A 20,360-nucleotide genomic window follows, 5' to 3' on the forward strand; every position below is an offset into this window, starting at 1 on the left:
AAACATTGCAGTGGGCCATAGGTGGTACCTAAGTAGTTTTCTATGGTGAGCATTAAATAAACACAGTTTCTAATGATGTGGTCCACGGACATGCTTAAGTGCCGAGAACAAGTCCTAAAATGACCAATAAAAATTGATGGACAGGGTGGATGTATAACACGTTCATCAAGGTGGGCCCCATGGTCAAGGTAACATCTAATCCACCCCCCTTTGAAAACACTCTTGAAGAGTACCAATGCACCGGACACTCTGCCAAATATTATACCAGATCATGGTAGGACCGGCCACAAAAGTTTTGGAACAGGCTAATATTTTTGTATTTTCAATTAAATCTGCAGTTTTTCCCATTGTGTGGCTACCAGAGTTTTGGATTTGTCTTATTTTTGACCCATGTTGTAACACAATCCAGAAAAACTGATGGAAGGAACAGATTTATCACAAATATCATAGTTGGCCCACTAGCTTCCTATGGCCGGAAGTGGCGGAAGGTAAGAGGCCATTTACGTCCGCCAGCGGCACAGAGGGAGAGAGAGCATTAAATGTGGAGAGAGGAAGGAGGAACATGTTTGTTTTCCAAAAAAAAAAAAAAAAAGAAGAAGAAGAAGATGAGATAACCATGGAAGTTGGGGTGCACACGGTTCGGTTTGATTCGGTTCTGGGTGAGACTAGAGCCGAACCGTTCCTAATGGTTTTAGAAAATTTGGAACTGGAACTGGACCATTGGCACCTTAGAACTGAACCGGAACCGGACCGTTAAAACCGGTTCGGTTCCACGGTTCTGAGCTTTTTATAATCCAGCCCAATTGCAAGCCCATATCCATCCATGTTGTGGTCCATTTGATGAATGGTTTAGATATTGTATAAGGTGTGTAAAAATACATTTACGAAAATAATTGTTCTAGAGAAAATAATTATAAGGTGTGTAAAAATACATCGGTTCGGTTCCACGGTTCGATTCCACTGTTCGGTTCTACGGATCGGATCCACGGTTTGGTTCTACAGATCGGTTCACGGTTCGGTTCAGTTCTACATACCCCCAAACCGAGAACCGAACCGATGTCACCGGTTCTTTGATTTTTGGAACCGGAACCGGTGCACTCTAAAAACGGACCAAACCGAACCGTTTGGTCGGTTCCGGTTCGGTTCCACGGTTCTACCAGTTAAATGTGCACCCCTACATGGAAGGTGTGCATGTGTGATGGGTTTGGATAACGTATCAGATGGGTAAGAAATCCAATCCATTAATCAAATAGAGTTCATGTACACGTATGAAAGGTATAAAATATATATATTTCTTATCAATAGTGCATAATAATTTTATACAAGAAAAGTGGGCAGTTAAAAACCCATTCCAATAATTTAGTTTCAACTTACATGTGTGGATTCAACTATAAAGTTCTTTATAAATTTTTGGCAGATAAAATTTAATTGGTAGGCTATGTTTAATAACCGAGCTAGATCTTTGACACGTATTCCCAACATACCCATGTAACACTTGATGTCGCGTGGCCGTTCATAATTAGGCATTACATATAGATAAAAAGAGATATTTATGTAATTTAACGAACTGCTAGTGACCAATCTGAATGGTCCAACCAGTTGTGTGTGAGCATCTCTCTCTCTCTCTCTCTCTCTCTCTCTATATATATATACACACACACACACACACACACACACACACACACACACACACACACACATGTAAAGGCGTTAGGGGATGGGCGCTCGTTTTTCATTTGACCTAACCATAAAATTTGGCTCATTCTAATTTTTGAAAATTTCTCATCGACTCTTGATAACCAACTCTTCTCGATCAGACGAGTCGCCTCGCCCATCCGCCTTGCCTCTTGCCTTTTGCTCTCTCTCTCTCTCTCTCTCTCTCTCTCTCTCTCTCTCACCCGTTCGGCGTCTCACCTAGTCGCCTCCCCACCTCACCTGTTGCCTCTGGCCTCTCTCTCTCTCTCTCTCTCTCTCTCTCTCTCAATCTCTCTCTTACTCCCGCCCGGTCTGCCTCTGCTAACTATCTGCCTCACATGTCGCCTCTGGCCCTCTGCTCTCAAGTCTTGACTCTCTCAATATCTCTCTCTCAGTCTCTCTTTCTCTCTCTCAATCACTCCCTCTTACTCTCGCCCGTTCGCCTTTGGCCCCCTGCTCAACCTTACGCCTTTGCATATTAGTTGCAACTATCCAGTCCGCCACTGTTTGATCACCTTTTTCAAGCAAAACACGGTAACCCTCTGGTCTACCACTATCCGGTCATTTTAATGAATTAATTAGTATATTTGTGAATTGATTAATGAATTGATTTCAGCTATCTACCTCTAATTTCATACTTGGTCATCCACCTCTGCACATACTTGACCCCCACTGTCTGGTTACCTTTTTCCAAGCAAAACATGGTAAAGCCCACCATTGTCTGATCACCACAATGAATTGATTATTATATTTGTGAATTTATCACTGAGTTGATTAATATATTTGTAAATTTGTGGATTTTATGTACAAGGTCGAAAACTCGAGCTTGAAGTAGGCTCAAAATCTTGAGCTCAAACTCGGCTCGAGCTTGCTAAATCTGTGACCAAACTGAGTCGAACTTAAGCTCAGGTAGTCTATTGGTTAAGCTGAGCCGAGTTGTGTCAAGCTTAATTTGGTTTGGCTTGGTATCTAGCTTTAAGTGGGAATATGAGTGTCAATAGGCCAGGCTTGGGCATGCAAAATCAGAAATTTAATATAGCCTGACCTAACGACCCAGCTTGAAACAGTTCAAAATCCGAGCCAAGACCTACCCCAGGCTCGACCCATTGACAACCCTGGTGGGAAGCCACGTGGGGCCCACAGAGATGCCCAATAAATGATCACGACTTTGATGGATTCCCGGATCCATAGAGTTCATTGGATCCCTAACTTTGGGGTCCATCGTGATGTGTGCGTGCCTTACATTCACGTCGTCTATTCATTTTGACAGCTCATTTTAGGATATGACTCCAAAAATAAAGCATATCCAAGACTAAAGTGGACCATAATGGCACATCCACGATCACGATGGATGTTGGTTAGGATTTTGGGAATCTTGCTGATTGTACATACCATAGATAGTCACTGTACTACATTGTACTACGTAGTACTACACTACCAATTATAGGCTAGTGCACATGTATTTATATTAGACATTTTCAATGGAATAGATATGCGAGTTTGCAATCTATCATGGTATCAAAGCCATAGAGGGATACGACTCCCTTTCCTAATCCTGGGATTAGGATCCGATGCCCTTTCTTTTCCCAAAGATCATATTCTCTCTCTCTTTTGGAAACGTGTGTCCAGCATATCCGCACGAATCGATCGGCGTTGTCCACCTTGATTCTTCTCAAATCCCGGTCACACCAAGAGGACTCTCCTTCTATCTCAACAACCACTGTACACACCAACTCTCTGTGTTGATGTTGCTCATTGTCCTCAGTCCTTCTCCATGGTTGTTTCGTCTACCTTCCCAAATATTGCTTAGTTAGTGAGCATCAAACTAGATTCTGACAATTACCTCCTCTGAAAATCTCAATTTCTTCCTATTCTTAAAAGTAACGGTCTATTCGGCCTTGTTGATGGCTCAGATCCATGTCCTCCTGAGTATATCCTCTCTTCCAAGGATGATTTTACCTCTACCAAAGTACTCAATGCAGATTATATTACTTGGTTCAAGCGAGATCAAGCACTACTCAGTTGGATCAATGTTACATTAACAGAAGGCATCCTAGCTCAAGTTATTGGTTTATCTTCCTCTCAGTCAGTTTAAACCATGCTCGAACAACTTTTCTTGTCTCAGTCTCATGCTTAGGTCATGCACTTTCGTCGGCAACTGCAAACGACAAAAAAAGGCTCTACTCCCACCATCAAATATCTACAAAAATTTAAGACAATTGCAGACAAACTTGCGGTAATAGGTAAACCAGTCGACAACTTTGAACTCATCACCTACATTTTAGAAGGCCTTGGCCCCAAGTATGGGTCATTTGTTACTTCTGTCTCGCATCAGAAACCCCCCATCACCATGATGGAGCTTTATGGCGCTCTCATCACAAAGGAGCTTCGCTTATCAGCCTCTAACACTGACACACCCACAACCTTCGTCGCTACCCGTACCAACAATAAGCCTTCATGCGGCTTTTCCTCTGTTAGAGGAACATTTTCTTGAGGACGCTTTCGTGGGAGAGGACGCCATGCCCAAGGCAGTCCTCCTCGAGGACACTTTCACCCCTCGTCCGCCGACGGTCGTCCGACATGCCAGATTGGCACTAGAGTTGGTCATACTGCTTTGGACTGTTATCATTGTATGAATCATGCCTACCAAGAAAGGGACCCTCCTCACTCTCTCAATGCCCTTCATGCTTATATTTCTGCCCCAACTGATGATGTATGGTACCCGGATACTGGTGCAAACCAACATTTCACCCATGATCTCTCCAATCTCACTACACTGGCCCTGATCGTGTTGTCGTAGGTCATGGTGTTGCCCTCCCCATCTCACATCAAGGTTCTTCCCTTCTTTCTACCCCTACTAACACCTTTCTTCTACGTAATGTTCTTCATGTCCCTGAAATTTCAAAAAATCTTCTCTCTGTCCATCAATTTAACGCTGATCACAATTGTTTTTTTGAATTTCATCCTGATTTCTTCTATGTCAAGGACATGCGCACGGGGAAGATCTTATTTCAAGGCTGGAGTAAAAATGGTCTCTACACCATCCCAATAAATTGGAGTCCCTCTCTCGTCTCATCTCTTCAAGCATTCGTTAGTGAACGTGTCACTCCTACATACTGGCATGCTCGCTTGAGTCATCCCGCCAAACGTACGTTGCAACATCTCCTCTCTGCCAAAGCCCTTCCCTTCAAAGGCTCCTCTTGGCATAATTCGGTCTGCAACTCGTGCCAACTTGGAAAGAGTTCACGTCTGCCCTTCTCTTTATCCCCTTCTTTTTCATCTTTTCCTTAGAACTCTTACACTGTGATGTCTGGGGACCATCCCCGATTGTCTCTAATAATGGATTTTGATACTATCTCTCTATTGTTGATGATTACAGTAAATTCTGCTAGTTTTTTTTCCCCTGTATCTTAAATCCCAGGTATTTGATTCCTTTCTTCATTTCAAACGGCATGTTGAAAATCATCTCAATACTAAGATTAAAGCCATTCAGACCGACGGCGGGGGTGAATTTACAAGTTCTCAATTTATAACCTTGCTATCTCTGCATGACATTTCCCACAGGTTGACGTGTCCTCACACCCTCGAACAAAATGGGGTAGTTGAGCGTAAGCACCAACACATTGTTGAAATGGGTCTTTCTCTGCTTGCTCATGCTCATCTACCACTTACCTTTTGGGATGAGGCATTTCAAACAGCGGTGTTTCTAATTAATCTTCTTCCCCTACGTGTCCTTACTCATATCTTTCCGTAGCAAAAGCTCTTTCATCAGAAGCCTGACTACACCATCCTTCGTACTTTTGGTTGTGCCTGCTACCCTTACTTGCGACCATACAATAAACACAAATTAGAATTTTGCACATCCCAATGCGTCTTCATTGGTTATAGTCAGCAACACAAAGGGTATAAATGCCTTCATATACCCACTGGTCACACTTATATTTCAAGGCATGTTGTCTTTGATGAATCCCTTTTTTCATACAATTCTTACATCCCGCAACCACCATCACCAAATCCGGTTGTTCTTTCTCCATTAACACCATCTCCTCCATCATCTAGCACCTTACATATGCCTACACATGCATCTACCCCCCCACCCACCTTACCACCAACACCCTCATCTCATCTGTCTCATCCCATGGTTACTTGTCTCAAAGCCGGCACCCGCAAAACCAACCCTAAATATGCCCTCATTACTACCACTCTCCCCATTGAATCTTCATCCTTTACTCATGCTTCAAAGGTAGCAGAATGGCGTAATGCAATGGATAGAGAGATTGATGCCTTCATACAAACTAGAACTTGGTCCTTGGTTTCCCCAACAACTGGACAAATTATTGTTGGGTGTCGTTGGGTGCACAAAAGCAAGCAAAAATCCGACGGTTCTATCGAGCGTTATAAAGCTCGCCTCGTCGCAAACGGCTATCATCAGCAACCTGGAATTGATTACACAGACACTTTTAGCCTAGTGGTCAAACCAACTACCATTTGTCTTGTTCTCTCATTGGCAGTTTTATTCCAATGGCATATCCAGCAACTCGATGTCCAAAATGCGTTTCTACATGGGCACCTGCAGGAGGAGGTTTACATGACTCAGCCTCCCAACTTTGTGGATCCTCAACATCCTCACTACGTTTGTCGTTTACATAAAGCCCTCTATGGACTCAAACAAGCGCCACGGGCCTGGTTTCATCGCCTGACGCAATTTTTGACAGACGCTCACTTTGTGTCCTCGTCCGCGGACACCTCTTTATTTATCCGCAAGTGGAATGGTTCCATTACTTTAGTGTTCATTTACGTCGATGACATGATTATCACGGAGAACTGCCCCAAGGACATCTCTAGTCTTATCTCCCAAATGAGCACTCATTTCACTATGAAGGATCTCGGACCCTTGTCCTACTTGGATATTCAAGTCTCCCACTCACAAAATTTCATGGCTCTATGTCAAACCAAGTACATCACCGACCTACTTGTTTGCTCTAACATGCATGAAGCAAAACCAGTGAAAACGCCCATTGCCATTGGTTCCAAACCCTCTAGACATGAGGGTGACCCTTTACCAGACGGCACAGAATTTCGGAGTATTGTTGGTAGCCTACAATATCTTTCCATGACTCGCCCAGATATTGCTTTCTCTGTTAATCAGGTGGCCCAATTTATGCATTCTCCCACCACTGCTCACTAGATGGCCGTCAAAAGGATCCTCAGATATCTGAAAGGCACTTTTCATCATGGCCTTACATTCACTCGGGCCTCCTCCCAAATTAGCCTCCATGCCTACTGTGATGCTAACTGGGCAGGAAATCCCGACGACCACCGCTTTATGATAGGGTATTGTCTATTTATAGGTCCTAATGTTATTTACTGGTCCGCAAAAAAACAACCTACTATTGCACACTCCTCTACGGAGGCAGAGTATAGAGCCCTTACTCACACAACTGCAGAAATCTTATCGGTCCAATCAATTCTTGGGGACATACATGTTTTTTTGGCGACTTCTCCAATTCTGTACTGTGACAACCTTGGTGCACTTTCTCTCGCAGCCAAACCGGTCTTTCATGCTTGCACTCAACACATTGAAGTCGACTATCATTTCATTTGAGAGAAAGTCTTGCGGAATCTTTTTTGGGTTCATTATGTCTCCACCGTCGATAACCCCGTAGACCTATTCACCAAGGGACTATCCTCCAGTCGCTTTCATCTTCTTCTTGCCAAGCTCACCGTTTGTTCCCGCTCGGTCCGCTTGAGGGGGCGTAATGACACATCCACAATCACGATGGATGTTGGTTAGGATTTTGGGAATCATGGTACATACCATAGATAGTCACTTTACTATATTGTACTACATTGTACTACACTATCAATTATAGGCTAGTGTATATGTATTTGTACCAGACATTTTCAATGGAACAGATATGGGAGTTTGCAATCCATCAGGCCATACCACATAAACAATAGTGATTGACCATTAAAAACTTTTTGTGGGTCATAAAAGTTTTAGATCAAGCTGATATTTGTGTGGTCCCCTCATCCAGTTCCTAAGTTGGATGGCAAATAAATCTTTCCGCGGCTCCCAGGAAGTTTTTAACGATGGTTATTCAATCACCATTGTTTCCGGTGTAGTCCACTTGATATATGAATCTGGTTCTTCTTTTGGATCACTCCTTGAAAAGAGCTGTCAAAACGGACCTATGGCGTGGATGTAAGGCACATGCATCACAGTGGGCCCCACAATGAAGGATCCACAGAAGCTGCCTGTCATGTCAATGGACCGCGCTTGGGCCTGAAAAATAAGAATTTTGAATAAGCTCGGCCTGAAGCAGTTCAAATCCGGGGCGAGACCTACCCCAGGCAGCGCCCGTTTACGGCCCTAAATTCTTCACGAGCCTAAGACCAGATACAAAAGTCAGGTGGTCCCAGAGTGAGAAGGGAAACCTCCACCGTTGAAACCATCTAGGAGCCGACCATGATGTTTGTAAGCCATCCAAACTGCTCATAAGGTTATTATCAGCCACATATAACATCCTGATCCAGAACTTATGCGGCCCCATGAAGTTACCAATGGTGAGCGTTCAATACCTGCTGTTTCGTGTGACGTGGTCCATTTGAATATTGGAACTGCAGGATTTTTTTATGGTAATCTTGAGAAGATGATCAACGGACTGGATTTATAATGGTAATCTATGTGGCGCCCACATAGCTTTCAACCACAGGAACTTCCGGTGAGCCCGCACAGGCAACTCGCGTCCGCTGAAAATCAGCTCGTCCACAACCACAACGGCCGCCTTTTTATTTATTTATTTATTAATTTTTTTAATTTTTATAATACCGAAAGTTGGAAAAGCAAGTCATTCTGTCCATGACATGGTGACAAAGGCTTCCACCTGATTAACGGTCCGGATCTTCTACAACCAGGCCTGGCTTACGCATCTGCCGCGAATTGTCCCCCATCAATATCTCCCCGATCCTCAGGCCAGTTGATTATTCGGAGAAAAAGAATAAAATAAAATAAAATCAGGGAATCCGTAGGCTTGTTTGCCTGTTTGAAGCAGAAGGAGAAAACCTGTTTGAAGTAGGAGAAAACCACAGGAGAGAGAGAGAGAGAGAGAGAGAGAGAGAGAGAGAGAGAGAGATGGGAGGAGGGGAGAAGAGCATAGACTCCTCTTCTTCTTCGTCTTGGTTCTCCAGATTCTTATCGTCTGCTCTCAGGTCCAAAACCCTAACCGGTCCTTCCGATTCCCAAACCCGGTCCGCTCCCGGAGAAGGCCTCGTCCGCCGGCTTGGCCAATTCGATCTCATTCTCCTCGGAATCGGCGCTTCCATCGGTGCCGGGATCTTCGTCGTCACCGGAACAGTCGCCCGCGACGCCGGACCTGGTATGCTCCCCCTTCTAAGTGTTCAATCACTTTTCCGTACACAATTCAAAGAGGACCAGTTCGGTACTCCGCCATACCACCCGAAAGCAAAGTCCTCGGCCCCCCTCTCCGTTCGAGTTACTCCCACTCTCCGAATACGAATTGTCATTGTTTTCATTTTTAAGTGCCTGTTTCCTACCATACTGAGACGGAACACATTTTCCTCGTCGACTGGATCTTTGTGCCATGGGCCATCCGTGGAGGGTCCAACAGGATGTTGGGCAACTGAGGGTGGGGCCCCATGTATAGCTGAGGGCCTGCTAACTGCAGTCTAGGGTGGTCTTATGGACTATCGATCTTTTCCTTTTCCTAATTTGTGATTATCTTTGCTTGATTTTTAATGGCAATTTCATTCTCTATCAGGTTTAGTTGGCAAGTTCAAGTTAATGTAATGTTAGTAATTTATAGAGGATTTACATGACAATAATGATGATGAGATCGTACTTTAGAGAATTGTTTAGATGACGATTGTTTCATCATCAAAGACTTGTCCCAACTAGTTGGGGTTGGCTACACGAATCATGTTCTGCCATTCCACTCTATAAGGACTATATTCTCGCTTATTCACTTAAAATATAGGCCATCAAATCTTTTCTTACTGCCTCCCCCATGTCCTTTTGGGCCTTGTGCTTTCCCCTTTAGAGCCTTCAACTTGAACCAACTCACTCCTAACCAGCGCAATTCTTGGTCTGTGTTGCACATTGCCAATCCATCTAAGTCCGGGTTCCCTCATCTTATTACCCATTCTTGCTACTCCTGAGATTACTTGAATGCATTCATTTCCAAGTCTATACTTCCTTGTCTTGCTACTCGTCCATCTCAACATCCTCATTTCAGCTATGCTCATCTTATGAACATGTTGTTCTTTAACTGCCCAACATTCTGCCCCATAAAGCATGGCTGGTTTTATAGCTATCTTATAAAATTTCCCCTTCAATATAATCGTCACGCGGCAATCACATGAAACTCTAGAGGGTCTTCTCTAGTTCTTCCACCTAGCTTGAATTCTACGAGCAACATCCTTCTCAATCTTTCCACTGTCATGAAATCCTGACCAAGATATAAAAATGGTCATTTTTGGGTACTTATTTTGTATAGCCTTAGAATCATAATTTTAGTTTGAATTAATGCCACTATTTATTTAGTCATGCCATATTGCTATGCAGAGATTTTCAACCATTACTTCCGCTTTTCCTTTAATGGGAAGTTCGACTCTTTGAAATGCGTTTTACTTTTCTTTTTCTGTTTTTGGTTACCCTCAAATTTCATGATTTTTTTTTCCAAGAAGTTATCAATTGTTTTAGTGATGTCATTTGTTTGCAATTGCTTCTTATTGAATATAGCCTAGTTCACAATATACCATTGAATAAGAGGGTTCATTGTGTCAAAGTTCTAATTTTTATTTATTTTATTTTTTTATAAATTCTATTTTCAATGTTTGTGGCTGCTGCTGTTTTGGGGTAAACTGTATGATTGTTTTAGGATTTAATGATATTTTGGCCATTTCTAATGTTTTATTGAAATAGATGGTTAAGATTAGGAATAATGAATGGTTAGGATTATATTAAGGTTTTATTTTTGTTTTGACAATAAGCATATAAGCATGTAAAGACTCTTCTCTGGATAGTTGTGATGGTTATTCAAATACCAAAGTTATTTTTCTTGGGTTATAAGGGTGAGTGGTCAATTCCTTCATCATCTCTTAGGAGATGCAGTAAAAGATATTCAGTAAGGAGAGCAAATGGGATTAGATGCCCTAGTGGTCCAGGCCATAAACGATAGATGCTAGACATTGCGCATATCAACTCCATGCAATGTGTAGCTTTAGGTATCCTACCTGGGGAGTATGTTTGCAAGATCACCAATTTCTTCTAGTTGTCGTTAGTATTTCACTTGTTGAAGTTGATCTGAAATCGCCATCACTTGTGGTTGGGAGAACAAATGGGATTAGATACTCCAATAGTTTTGGTCATAAAAGATGGATACTAGACGTTGTGCATATTGACCCATGCAATATTGTAACTAAAGCGCTAGGTACCCCACCTGGGAGTATTCACATGATTGCCAATTTCTTTGGTAGTTGTTGTCGTTATTTTTCCACCCATAGAAGTTGATCTTCAAGAGAGAAGGTATGTTTTTGAATCAAGATTCTCCCTTTTTGTTTTGATTTCATTGCATCATTTTTTCTCTTTTAGATTCCCACTGTTGGACATACAGTGGTTGAGTTTGGATTTGTTTGATGGGTTCATGATTTATGTTTCTCAATATATCATCTGCTTCATTGCAGGTGTAACAATTAGTTTTATTCTTGCCGGAGCTGCATGTGTTCTCAATGGCTTGTGCTATGCCGAGCTTTCGTCACGTTTTCCTGCTGTTGTTGGTGGAGCATACCTGTATTCATATGCTGCATTTAATGAGCTCACTGCCTTTCTTGTTTTCACACAACTGATGCTCGACTACCATATTGGAGCTGCCAGCATTGCACGGAGCTTAGCAAGCTATGTAGTGACAATATTGCAGCTATTTCCCTTCTTCAGGGAAAACATTCCAAGCTGGATAGGACAAGGTGGCCTAGAGCTCTTTGGAGGAGTTGTATCCATCAACATTTTAGCTCCTATTCTCCTGGCATTGTTAACAATAATCCTATGCTGGGGTGTTGGGGAATCGTCCATGGTCAACTCGATTATGACTGCAACAAAGGTGGTGCTTTATAACTTATATTGCTCCTCATGTGCTTCTCTTGTACTAGCTAGTATACCATTTTAAGTTATTTGGTTTTGAGCTACACACACGCACATTGATGGATAATGAAAAGTTCTATTAAAAGAGTAACAAAAGGCCAACCGCCCAAAGAAAAGAGAATACATTAAGTTACGAGGCCAACAATCAACTGTACAAAGGGTCTCAAACTCTTTCCTACACAAGCAAATCTGCAAGATCCCTCTATACCAACAGGATTAAATAGATATTTAAAGTAGAAGCGAGTTCCTTAATTTCATGAAAGCATCTAACCTCAGATTAATTAGAGACCAGATTTATGAGAGTCTTCAAGTCCCCTTCAAGGATATATCCTCACATTGAGAATCCCAGAGAGGCTTTGGAAGCCCTCCCTAAATGCTTTTGCCTTCATTCAATTCAAGTCCTTCCATCATCCAGCTTGTCCATAGAAAACTTTGTTTTTTTTTTTTTTAATGAATGTGCAAATGTATTTCAAAACCCTGTGCAATTCCTTAAGAAAAATGTTCAACTGTATGTGCACATGCCAAAAAAAGAAAAAGAAAAGAAAAAAAATGCATTTGTGTATCTTATGTTCACATCTTTACATTTGTGTATGTTCACGTGTGCATTGACATGATAATGATGATGTTGTGGATCTGTGACGAATTGGCTGTGTAGCATTCGTAATTGCAATCCTCATTTGAGATGAACCTGATCAAGAAACCGATTTATTGCTGGCGGGCTGCAGCTTGATCTTGTTTATTGCTCTTTATGCTAGTTCAGACACCAGCTGTTCTTCCCTTGATACTCCAGTTTTGCCACGACATTACAACCCAGCATTTTGGACCTCATCCTTGACATTTATGAATTTCCAAATTTGTCCATCTTTTTGTCATATATTAAGTCCCTTTAGCTTCTGTTTCATCACAGATTTTTTTTTTTTTTTTTGAATTGTGTTTGTTGCAATCACAGAATTGATGAGTTTTGACGAAGATCTGATTTGTCTGACAGTTTCTTTGCTAAAGCCAGCTTATATTGTTCCACTTGCACCGCAGGTGGTGATTGTCCTTATTGTCATTATCGCTGGTGCTTTTGAAGTTGATGTGTCAAATTGGTCTCCTTTTGCCCCAAACGGTTTTAAAGCGATTGTTACTGGGGCAACTGTAGTATTTTTTGCCTATGTTGGATTTGATGCGGTGGCTAATTCGGCTGAAGAATCTAAAAGACCACAGGTATGTTGATTGGGTTCATGCATTCAGTTTATTCATGTGTTTTAAGTTTGGTCATGTGTTGCTACCACTCACCAGTTGTTGTTATAGCATGCTAATGTGCTATTTCTTTGCATTTTGCATTGTACTCCAAATGATATTACCATTGGATGCTTCTAATCACTTTCTTTATAACTTTTTCAGAGGGATTTACCTATAGGAATCCTGGGGAGCCTTCTTGTTTGCGTGATTCTATATATTGGTGTATGCTTGGTGCTTACCGGAATGGTGCCATATACGTTACTTGGTGAAGATGCTCCTTTGGCTGAAGCTTTTATTGCAAAGGGGATGAAATATGTTTCTATTTTGATCAGCGTAGGTGCTGTCGCAGGCCTTACTACAACTCTACTGGTTGGCCTGTATGTTCAGGTGAATTACCTCATACTTAAACCTCGTTGACAATCCTTGGCATGAGATGTGTGTTTCATACTTAAATGGGGTTGTTTGGTGAGCAGTCACGGTTATATCTTGGTCTTGGAAGGGATGGTTTACTACCTTCGGTATTTGCAAAAGTACACTACACACGTCACACTCCTATCCACTCTCAGATTTGGGTTGGTTTAGTCGCTGGTGTTATGGCAGGACTGCTCAATGTGCATGTACTCTCACACATTCTTTCAGTTGGCTCACTGGTATGGTTTCTCACCTCTCCCCTTACTGCATGTGAATCCTTTCTTTTATGCTTTTTTTTCCTGGTTATACTTGACATTTAGGTAGTTAAATCTTTCTCACTTAGATATGTTGGTTTGGTGGCTGCAGACTGGCTATTCTGTTGTTTCAGCCTGCGTTGTAACCCTTCGCTGGAAGGATAAGGCAGCAAGTCAAGTCTCCGGTAGGTGGATTTCAACATGGCGCGAAGGTGTCATCTGCCTTGTTGGAATTGCCTGTTGTGGATTTGGTGCTGGACTGTGCTATCGTTTCAATGCTTCATTTATCTTTTCACTGGTAGCTTTGTTGATAGCAGTCCTCGCCACTGCTGCTCTTCATTATCGCCAAGTAAGTTCTGTTTTCTGCTGTTCATGTGGACTGAAAATGTGTATTCAATCCCATGAGTTTCTTATCCATTCTCATTCGAACACGGTGGGGGAGCAAGTCAAAATAGAAAAAACTTACATCGGGTTTAGGGATAATCGGGCTCGAACTTTATAACTACAGTGGTTTTATTCTGACCTCACAAAAGAGCTACTTGACAGTTGGAAATTTACTACTGCAACTTTCTCTTTAGAAAAGCTGCATTGTTTACATAACAACTGTGTTCGAAATCAGTCTGATCAGCAGTTGCTATACCTAATGGAAGTTTTTTTTTTTTTCTTTTTCTTTTTCTGTGTGCGCTTGCGCATATGTTTCTTTCTTTTTTTGTCAGCTTGTTAGTACAAACCACTGTCAGTTGACACTTCACTGTTAGCCACCCCCACTAGGGATCGATATTCGATACCAAGACCTCAGCGTTGAAACGAGGTATCTTTCACTCAGTCTACCACTTGAGCTATGGATCAAGGTGTGCGCGTGTGTTTCTTTGAATGGCTTTAGCTGAAGGTTATCTCATTGAGTTCTTTTAAGAATTCCAAAAAGAAAAAGGAAAATGTGTGCATGTGTTTGTGCGTGCTGTGCGTGCATGCATGTGTGTGAGTGCGCTTTTAAGAATTGGAAAAAGAAAACGAAAATAGCTTGCGTGTAAGCTAATGCCTTAAAACGAAGTTATCTGGTCCTGCACCTCTGGACATGTGGTGTCCTAAGGCTTTAAGTACATACAAATGGGGTTCTTGGTCCAGTGATCGATACTGTTGATCTGATTTGCCCCACCCCAAAAATTTTCTAGATTGGAAGGTCCTAACCCTACGATCAGTGGCCTACAAATGGACTGTAAAGGGAAAAAAATACAGCAGTGACCCATGTGCAATGGAAAGATTTTATATATATATATATATATATAGTGAAATGTTCAGCTGGCAACCGGTTCTCATGAGAAATCGTGAGAACGCCCAAAATCTGAACCATCCACGTGATGCAGCATCCCATGAAACCCCCCATGGCCCAACTTTTACCCTGATCCAAAACTTTGGGGGGCCATGGCAAAAGGAAACAGTTTCCTCCCTTGATTTGCAGCTCTCTTTGCTATGGCTCACCAGAGCTTTGGATCATGTTGAAAATTGGGCCCTAGGGATTTCATGGGGTGCCACATCATATGGACCGTTTGGATTTTAGGCCCATGACACGTGTGCGCAGCTGAGCATTCCTCTCTCTCTCTCTCTCTCTCTCTCTCTCTCTCTCTCTCTCTCTCTCTATATATATATATATATATATATATATATATATAATCTTTCCTTTGCACTGGATCACTACTAGAAAGATAAAAACGAAAAAAAAATTTATGGCTAGGATCTTCCAATCTGGAATATTGTTAAGTTTTCCTGTCCATGTTGAGGCCCATCAGAGATCAAGGGTATGGATCATCAACCCTTCTGCCCCACGTGTACATGCTTGGGTGCATTTGGTCCTCAGGGCAATGTAAATGTCCCAAAAAATTTTAGGGGATGCCCCAAAAACTTTTTAGATTGGAAACCCTGACCCCTTGATCAGTGAACTACGGATAGACAGTTAAGAAAGAAATACAGCCGCAATCCATATTCAATGAAAGACCAAATATTGGATGGCTAGGATGCTCCCACTTTGGTGGCTATCTTTTGGGTATTCCTTGATTCCCATCAGGTCAAGGGTCTGGATGATTGATGCATGGGTCCCATGTGTGCAGACTGGATCACTGTAGGTCCCTGGTAAACACTTGGTCACTTCCCCTCTTAAACCTTGCTGCTAAGCTGTAAGAAAGGCAAAAGTTTTTTCAGTGAACTTTGAGCATCAAATGCTTAGTCCCATCTCAATAATCACAGAAGCTATTCCAAGGACTTCCTTGTGAAGGTAATAATTGCATGTCGGTCTGCCCTCTCTGGTTGTTGGGGATTCTTTACCTCTGTGTTTGTGTGTGTGTGTGTGTGTGTGTGTGTGTGTGTATTACTTTGCTTTTTGTGCTTTCTTTCATAAAATTTACTATTAAAAAAAAGGGAAGAAAAAAAAAATCCATTTTCATCTACACTTTCCACATGGATTAGCACTCTGCAGATGAACTGGTGGTTGAACAATGCATAAATTTCATATGTTCTATTTCTTACCTGAATGTTTTACTCCCATCATTCTTTCTTTTTGCAGGTCTATGCAGATCCACCTGGCTTTTCTTGTCCTGGAGTTCCCCTTTTACCGGCTATCTCCATATTTGTCAACATTTTCTTGTTTGCACAGGTTAGCTTCTCAAGGAACCCTGAGACAATAACCTTAACAAAATTCCACAATTAATTGTTGGCTTGGCATGTAGAGAAAAGTAGGAAAGAAATTCATGAAACTTATAGTCTGTTCAAAAAATGTATCAGCAGCTGCCGGATGATTAAAGTGAAATATTGTTATTCACAAGCAAGGTGAGATCACCTATAGCATTTGCATTAGCTGACATGATGCCTCCAATAACTTGGTGGCGATTGTGGATGCATGCGGCCCAAGTAGAACTTGTAGAAATGATTGGTTAGTCTGCATCTTACAATAAAACACAGTCATCATCATCTCAATAGTAACTCAAAAGCCACCTTGGTATGCACATTCTTGCTACTTGGAGTCCTCTTGTGATGTTGTGGCTGCAAGTATGAGGCCCCGTCTTTTAGGGCCCATTTGGGGAGTCTTTTCAAAGAGGAAATTGATTTTCTGCTTTTTTCAAAACCATTTGGTGGATCAGGAAACAAGAATCACGTTATGTGAGTTACTGTCTCCCAGCCTTTTCCACTCAAAAAAATTACATCCATACTGTTGCAAATTTGGGAATGGGCCTACTGTGCATAAAAACCCATAGGAAGGTTATTCATTTTATTACATAAAAAAACTTAAAATGAAGGTCAGTGGAGTGTGCATGTGATTCATGGGTCCACACATGGGGCCTACACATGATCATGAGGGGTCCATTTTGATCCTTTTGTTTATACACTCCTGAGTAAGACCAGCTTGCATCACCTGGATCAGGCTTTGTTTGGCAAGCCTTGGTGAATATACCCTGAGAATTGACAGCCTCAATCCAAATATTTATTCCTCTTAGTCTTGCGTGGGAGGTCCACAAAACTATATGGAGCATGGTTCTAAAACTTGAGTTGACTCAGAAGTCTGTCAAGTCAAATTGAGCAAGTCCGGCAAGTTTTCGAGCCTTGAACACTAGGACTCGGAAATATTACTATTTAAAATTTTATAAATATCTTGGAATGTGGGCACGTTTTTTCAGGTTCTATTGTGTTCTTTTGATTTATTTTTTCTCGTAGCTGGCCGAGTCATTCAAGTCTTGAACAAGTCATGACCTAACAGAGTGTTTTCTGATTACTGATGAAATCCAATTGAGGTAGTTGAGCTGATTCGATGAGTGTCTTTTTGAGTTTACATGCAGAGGTATGGATTGCCTATTTCGGAGCCTGTCAATTCTCCGTTCTCCAGGTGTATTTTACCATGGTTTAAAAGCGGAGCCTAGATTTATTTAGATTTACATCTGTTGCAGCATATTGAACCATCAGCTTCATTTTATATGGAAAATATCCTGTTGACATGTGCGAGTTTGAGATATGCTGCTGAATCGCTGATTGCAGAAATCATGGTTTAACGTCCTGTTAACTTGGGTGAGTTTGAGATTTGCCGCTGATTGCAGAAATCATGGTTTTCTTTTTTGCAGTTGCATGAAGAAGCATGGATGAGATTTGTTGCCCTCAGCGTCATCTCAATTGGAGTTTATGCTTTTTATGGGCAGTATCATGCCGATCCAGAGAATCAACATCAGACTATAATCTATCACAGGACGCCAACGGAAGAAATCCAATAGGTGAGTCCAAATCACATTATAATCTACCATGGGGCGCCAGCTATAGAAATTCAGCACTACAGTATGCTGTTTCGTATTCAAGGTTTGATCTTATTGTCTGACACTGGGGGGTGATACGTGCCAGTGTCGGCCATGAATAATAGGGCTGCATCAGCCCAGTGCAGACCGAGATACATGGGAAATATGAGGCAATACGACTGCGTGTGGGTGGTGAATGATTTGATACGCAGGATCCCATTTGCAAACCATACGATTTTTCAAGTTATGTATGTATCACTAGTACTGTTTGGGCTGGTTATAGCCCCATCAAGTTATGTTGTACTCTCAATTGTAAAAGATCCTATTCCTGTGATACATTTGCAAAGGCGGGCTAACTTGTTGCTGAAATTTGAATTTTATTTGGCAAAACAACCCAAAAGTTCAATCCAGTTACAAGGTGAAGGGGAGATTCCAGATTATGGATTTTATGAGGATTTTTTTTTTTTTTTTAAATTTTTTATTTTTATAATAACAAGCAACTCCAAGCTCCAAACTCTTCTTGAATTAGTCTTATGTGCACCCTCAGACCCGAGTTTCAGTTCGTAACTTGTACACAAAGTGTACAAATTTAATTCATTAATCAGTTTAATCAGAGATGATAATTATATTCAATATAAGATCGATCATAATCTCAATCACACATGCATAATACTTAGCACCAATCAACTAAACATATATAAATCTTGACGACTTTTAAAATAAAATAAACCTTAAAATCATTCATTTATTATACCATTATAATATAATGATATTTATTCCATGCTAACATTATTACAAAGAAATAAATCCAAATAATTGCTTAAAGTTTCAAAATAAATGTCAGTATGCATTATTCGTTAATTAAACTGTGCTAACAAAATAAAACATATAATTAAAAATTTTCTAATGCCGCCACTTCATCCTTGGATATGTATGGCCATGTTTCAGGCAGGTCGTGCAGTAGATCCTTCCGGTTCTTACGTCACATCATCTGCTAATGGCTCCTCTGTACGGTTTTTTCATCAATAAAAATGTAAGCTGGCCAGGCTTAGTGATATAACCCAGCATGGTTCATAATCATAGCAATTAAAATAATACATAAATACATGTACAATGATATGAATGTAAAATGATATATGAATGCATCAGATGGGATGATCGTCCATCTGCTTGGGTTGGAGGTCGTCAACCCGCATCCACCCGTTGGGTAGGCTTCTACCTTTCGGTAGGCTTGGGCATAGCCCGCATCTGGTAACGCTTCACCAGGATCAACATTTCTTCCAGGGAGGGCCCCTAGGATCGACCATGCATTATGCAATGCAATGAATGAGGGATGATATGTAAATGCATATTTTTCATATTTGGCATAGTTGTCTCGATTAAAATATTCACATATAAATTTATCGTATAATTATCATATCAAAATATTCAAACCAGTAAATCAATCAAACAATCACAATGATTTATTTTAATTTTAATGAATTATGAGACAAGTTGGGTTACTCACCTGAGTCTGGTAGTGTAGAATCCAATGTAATTAGGTTGATTTGAATTCCAGGGTCCTATCAATTATATCAACAAATTATTATTCATTTATTTGTATTACATGGTGGGGTCCACCTTTGATTAACATTCTAAGTGGCCAAATCTAAAATAATCAAATAATTAAAATTATATGTTTATGAAAATTTAATTATCAAAATTTAGATTTTCTTTTTAAGATCCTGAAATTGAATGTCAAATAATTAATCGAGGCGGCTCACCGGATGATTGGATCATCCAGATTCTTGAGATATTATCATGTTTTGCCTGTACGTATTAGATGGATGGTGTGGATCTAACCACACATACACCGGTGGCCCATCTCGACCTTCTACGCCAAGTGATACCAATACTTGTGCAAAAATCTAAGATTCATTTATTAAACACTTTTAGATCTAACTAATGTGGACTATCTGATTGTTAGATTGATCTAAAAATTATGGCCCTTATATATTTTGACCTTAAGGATTATATGATCCGTACATATCTATCTTAACACAATCAGATTCCATCCATTTAATTTATTCCTAAAATATTACTAATTAGACTAAAATCATAAAAACATCACTTTATTAAAATTAACTCTACACACCTATACAATGATGGTGTAGATGATCCACGCCATCCATTATATAGATCGAGAAGAAATTAACAACATAATAAAAAGTTTAAAAGATCTAACGATTGGAACTTACCTGATTGAGCCTTCTTAGAATTTTTTCTTCCTTTTACTTTAGGCTTCCTATTTTTAAAGAAAATTCTCATAAGATAGGATGAGCACATCCTCCCTTATCCTGAATTTGA

General features: G+C 40.9%; 1 protein-coding gene across 2 annotated transcripts; it reads left to right on the top strand.

Annotated features, from left to right (window-relative positions):
* The first annotated feature begins 8,548 nt into the window (after positions 1 to 8,548).
* LOC131232247 (cationic amino acid transporter 9, chloroplastic) lies at positions 8,549 to 18,437 on the top strand. Of its 2 annotated transcripts, XM_058228460.1 has the most exons (9): positions 8,549 to 9,074; positions 11,401 to 11,813; positions 12,887 to 13,063; positions 13,244 to 13,468; positions 13,555 to 13,731; positions 13,859 to 14,095; positions 16,304 to 16,393; positions 17,850 to 17,996; positions 18,121 to 18,437. In XM_058228460.1, the coding sequence occupies exons 1-8, from the start codon at positions 8,831 to 8,833 to the stop codon at positions 17,994 to 17,996; spliced, it is 1,710 nt and encodes a 569-aa protein (XP_058084443.1). In that variant the 5' UTR covers positions 8,549 to 8,830; the 3' UTR covers positions 18,121 to 18,437. The 2 variants fall into 2 exon arrangements, with proteins under 2 accessions (XP_058084443.1, XP_058084444.1); XM_058228461.1 differs by lacking the exon at positions 13,859 to 14,095 and having other exon boundaries at positions 17,850 to 18,437.
* The last annotated feature ends 1,923 nt before the right edge of the window (positions 18,438 to 20,360 follow it).

This window comes from Magnolia sinica, chromosome 18 (assembly GCF_029962835.1).
Source record: "Magnolia sinica isolate HGM2019 chromosome 18, MsV1, whole genome shotgun sequence".
Taxonomy (NCBI): Eukaryota; Viridiplantae; Streptophyta; class Magnoliopsida; order Magnoliales; family Magnoliaceae; genus Magnolia; species Magnolia sinica.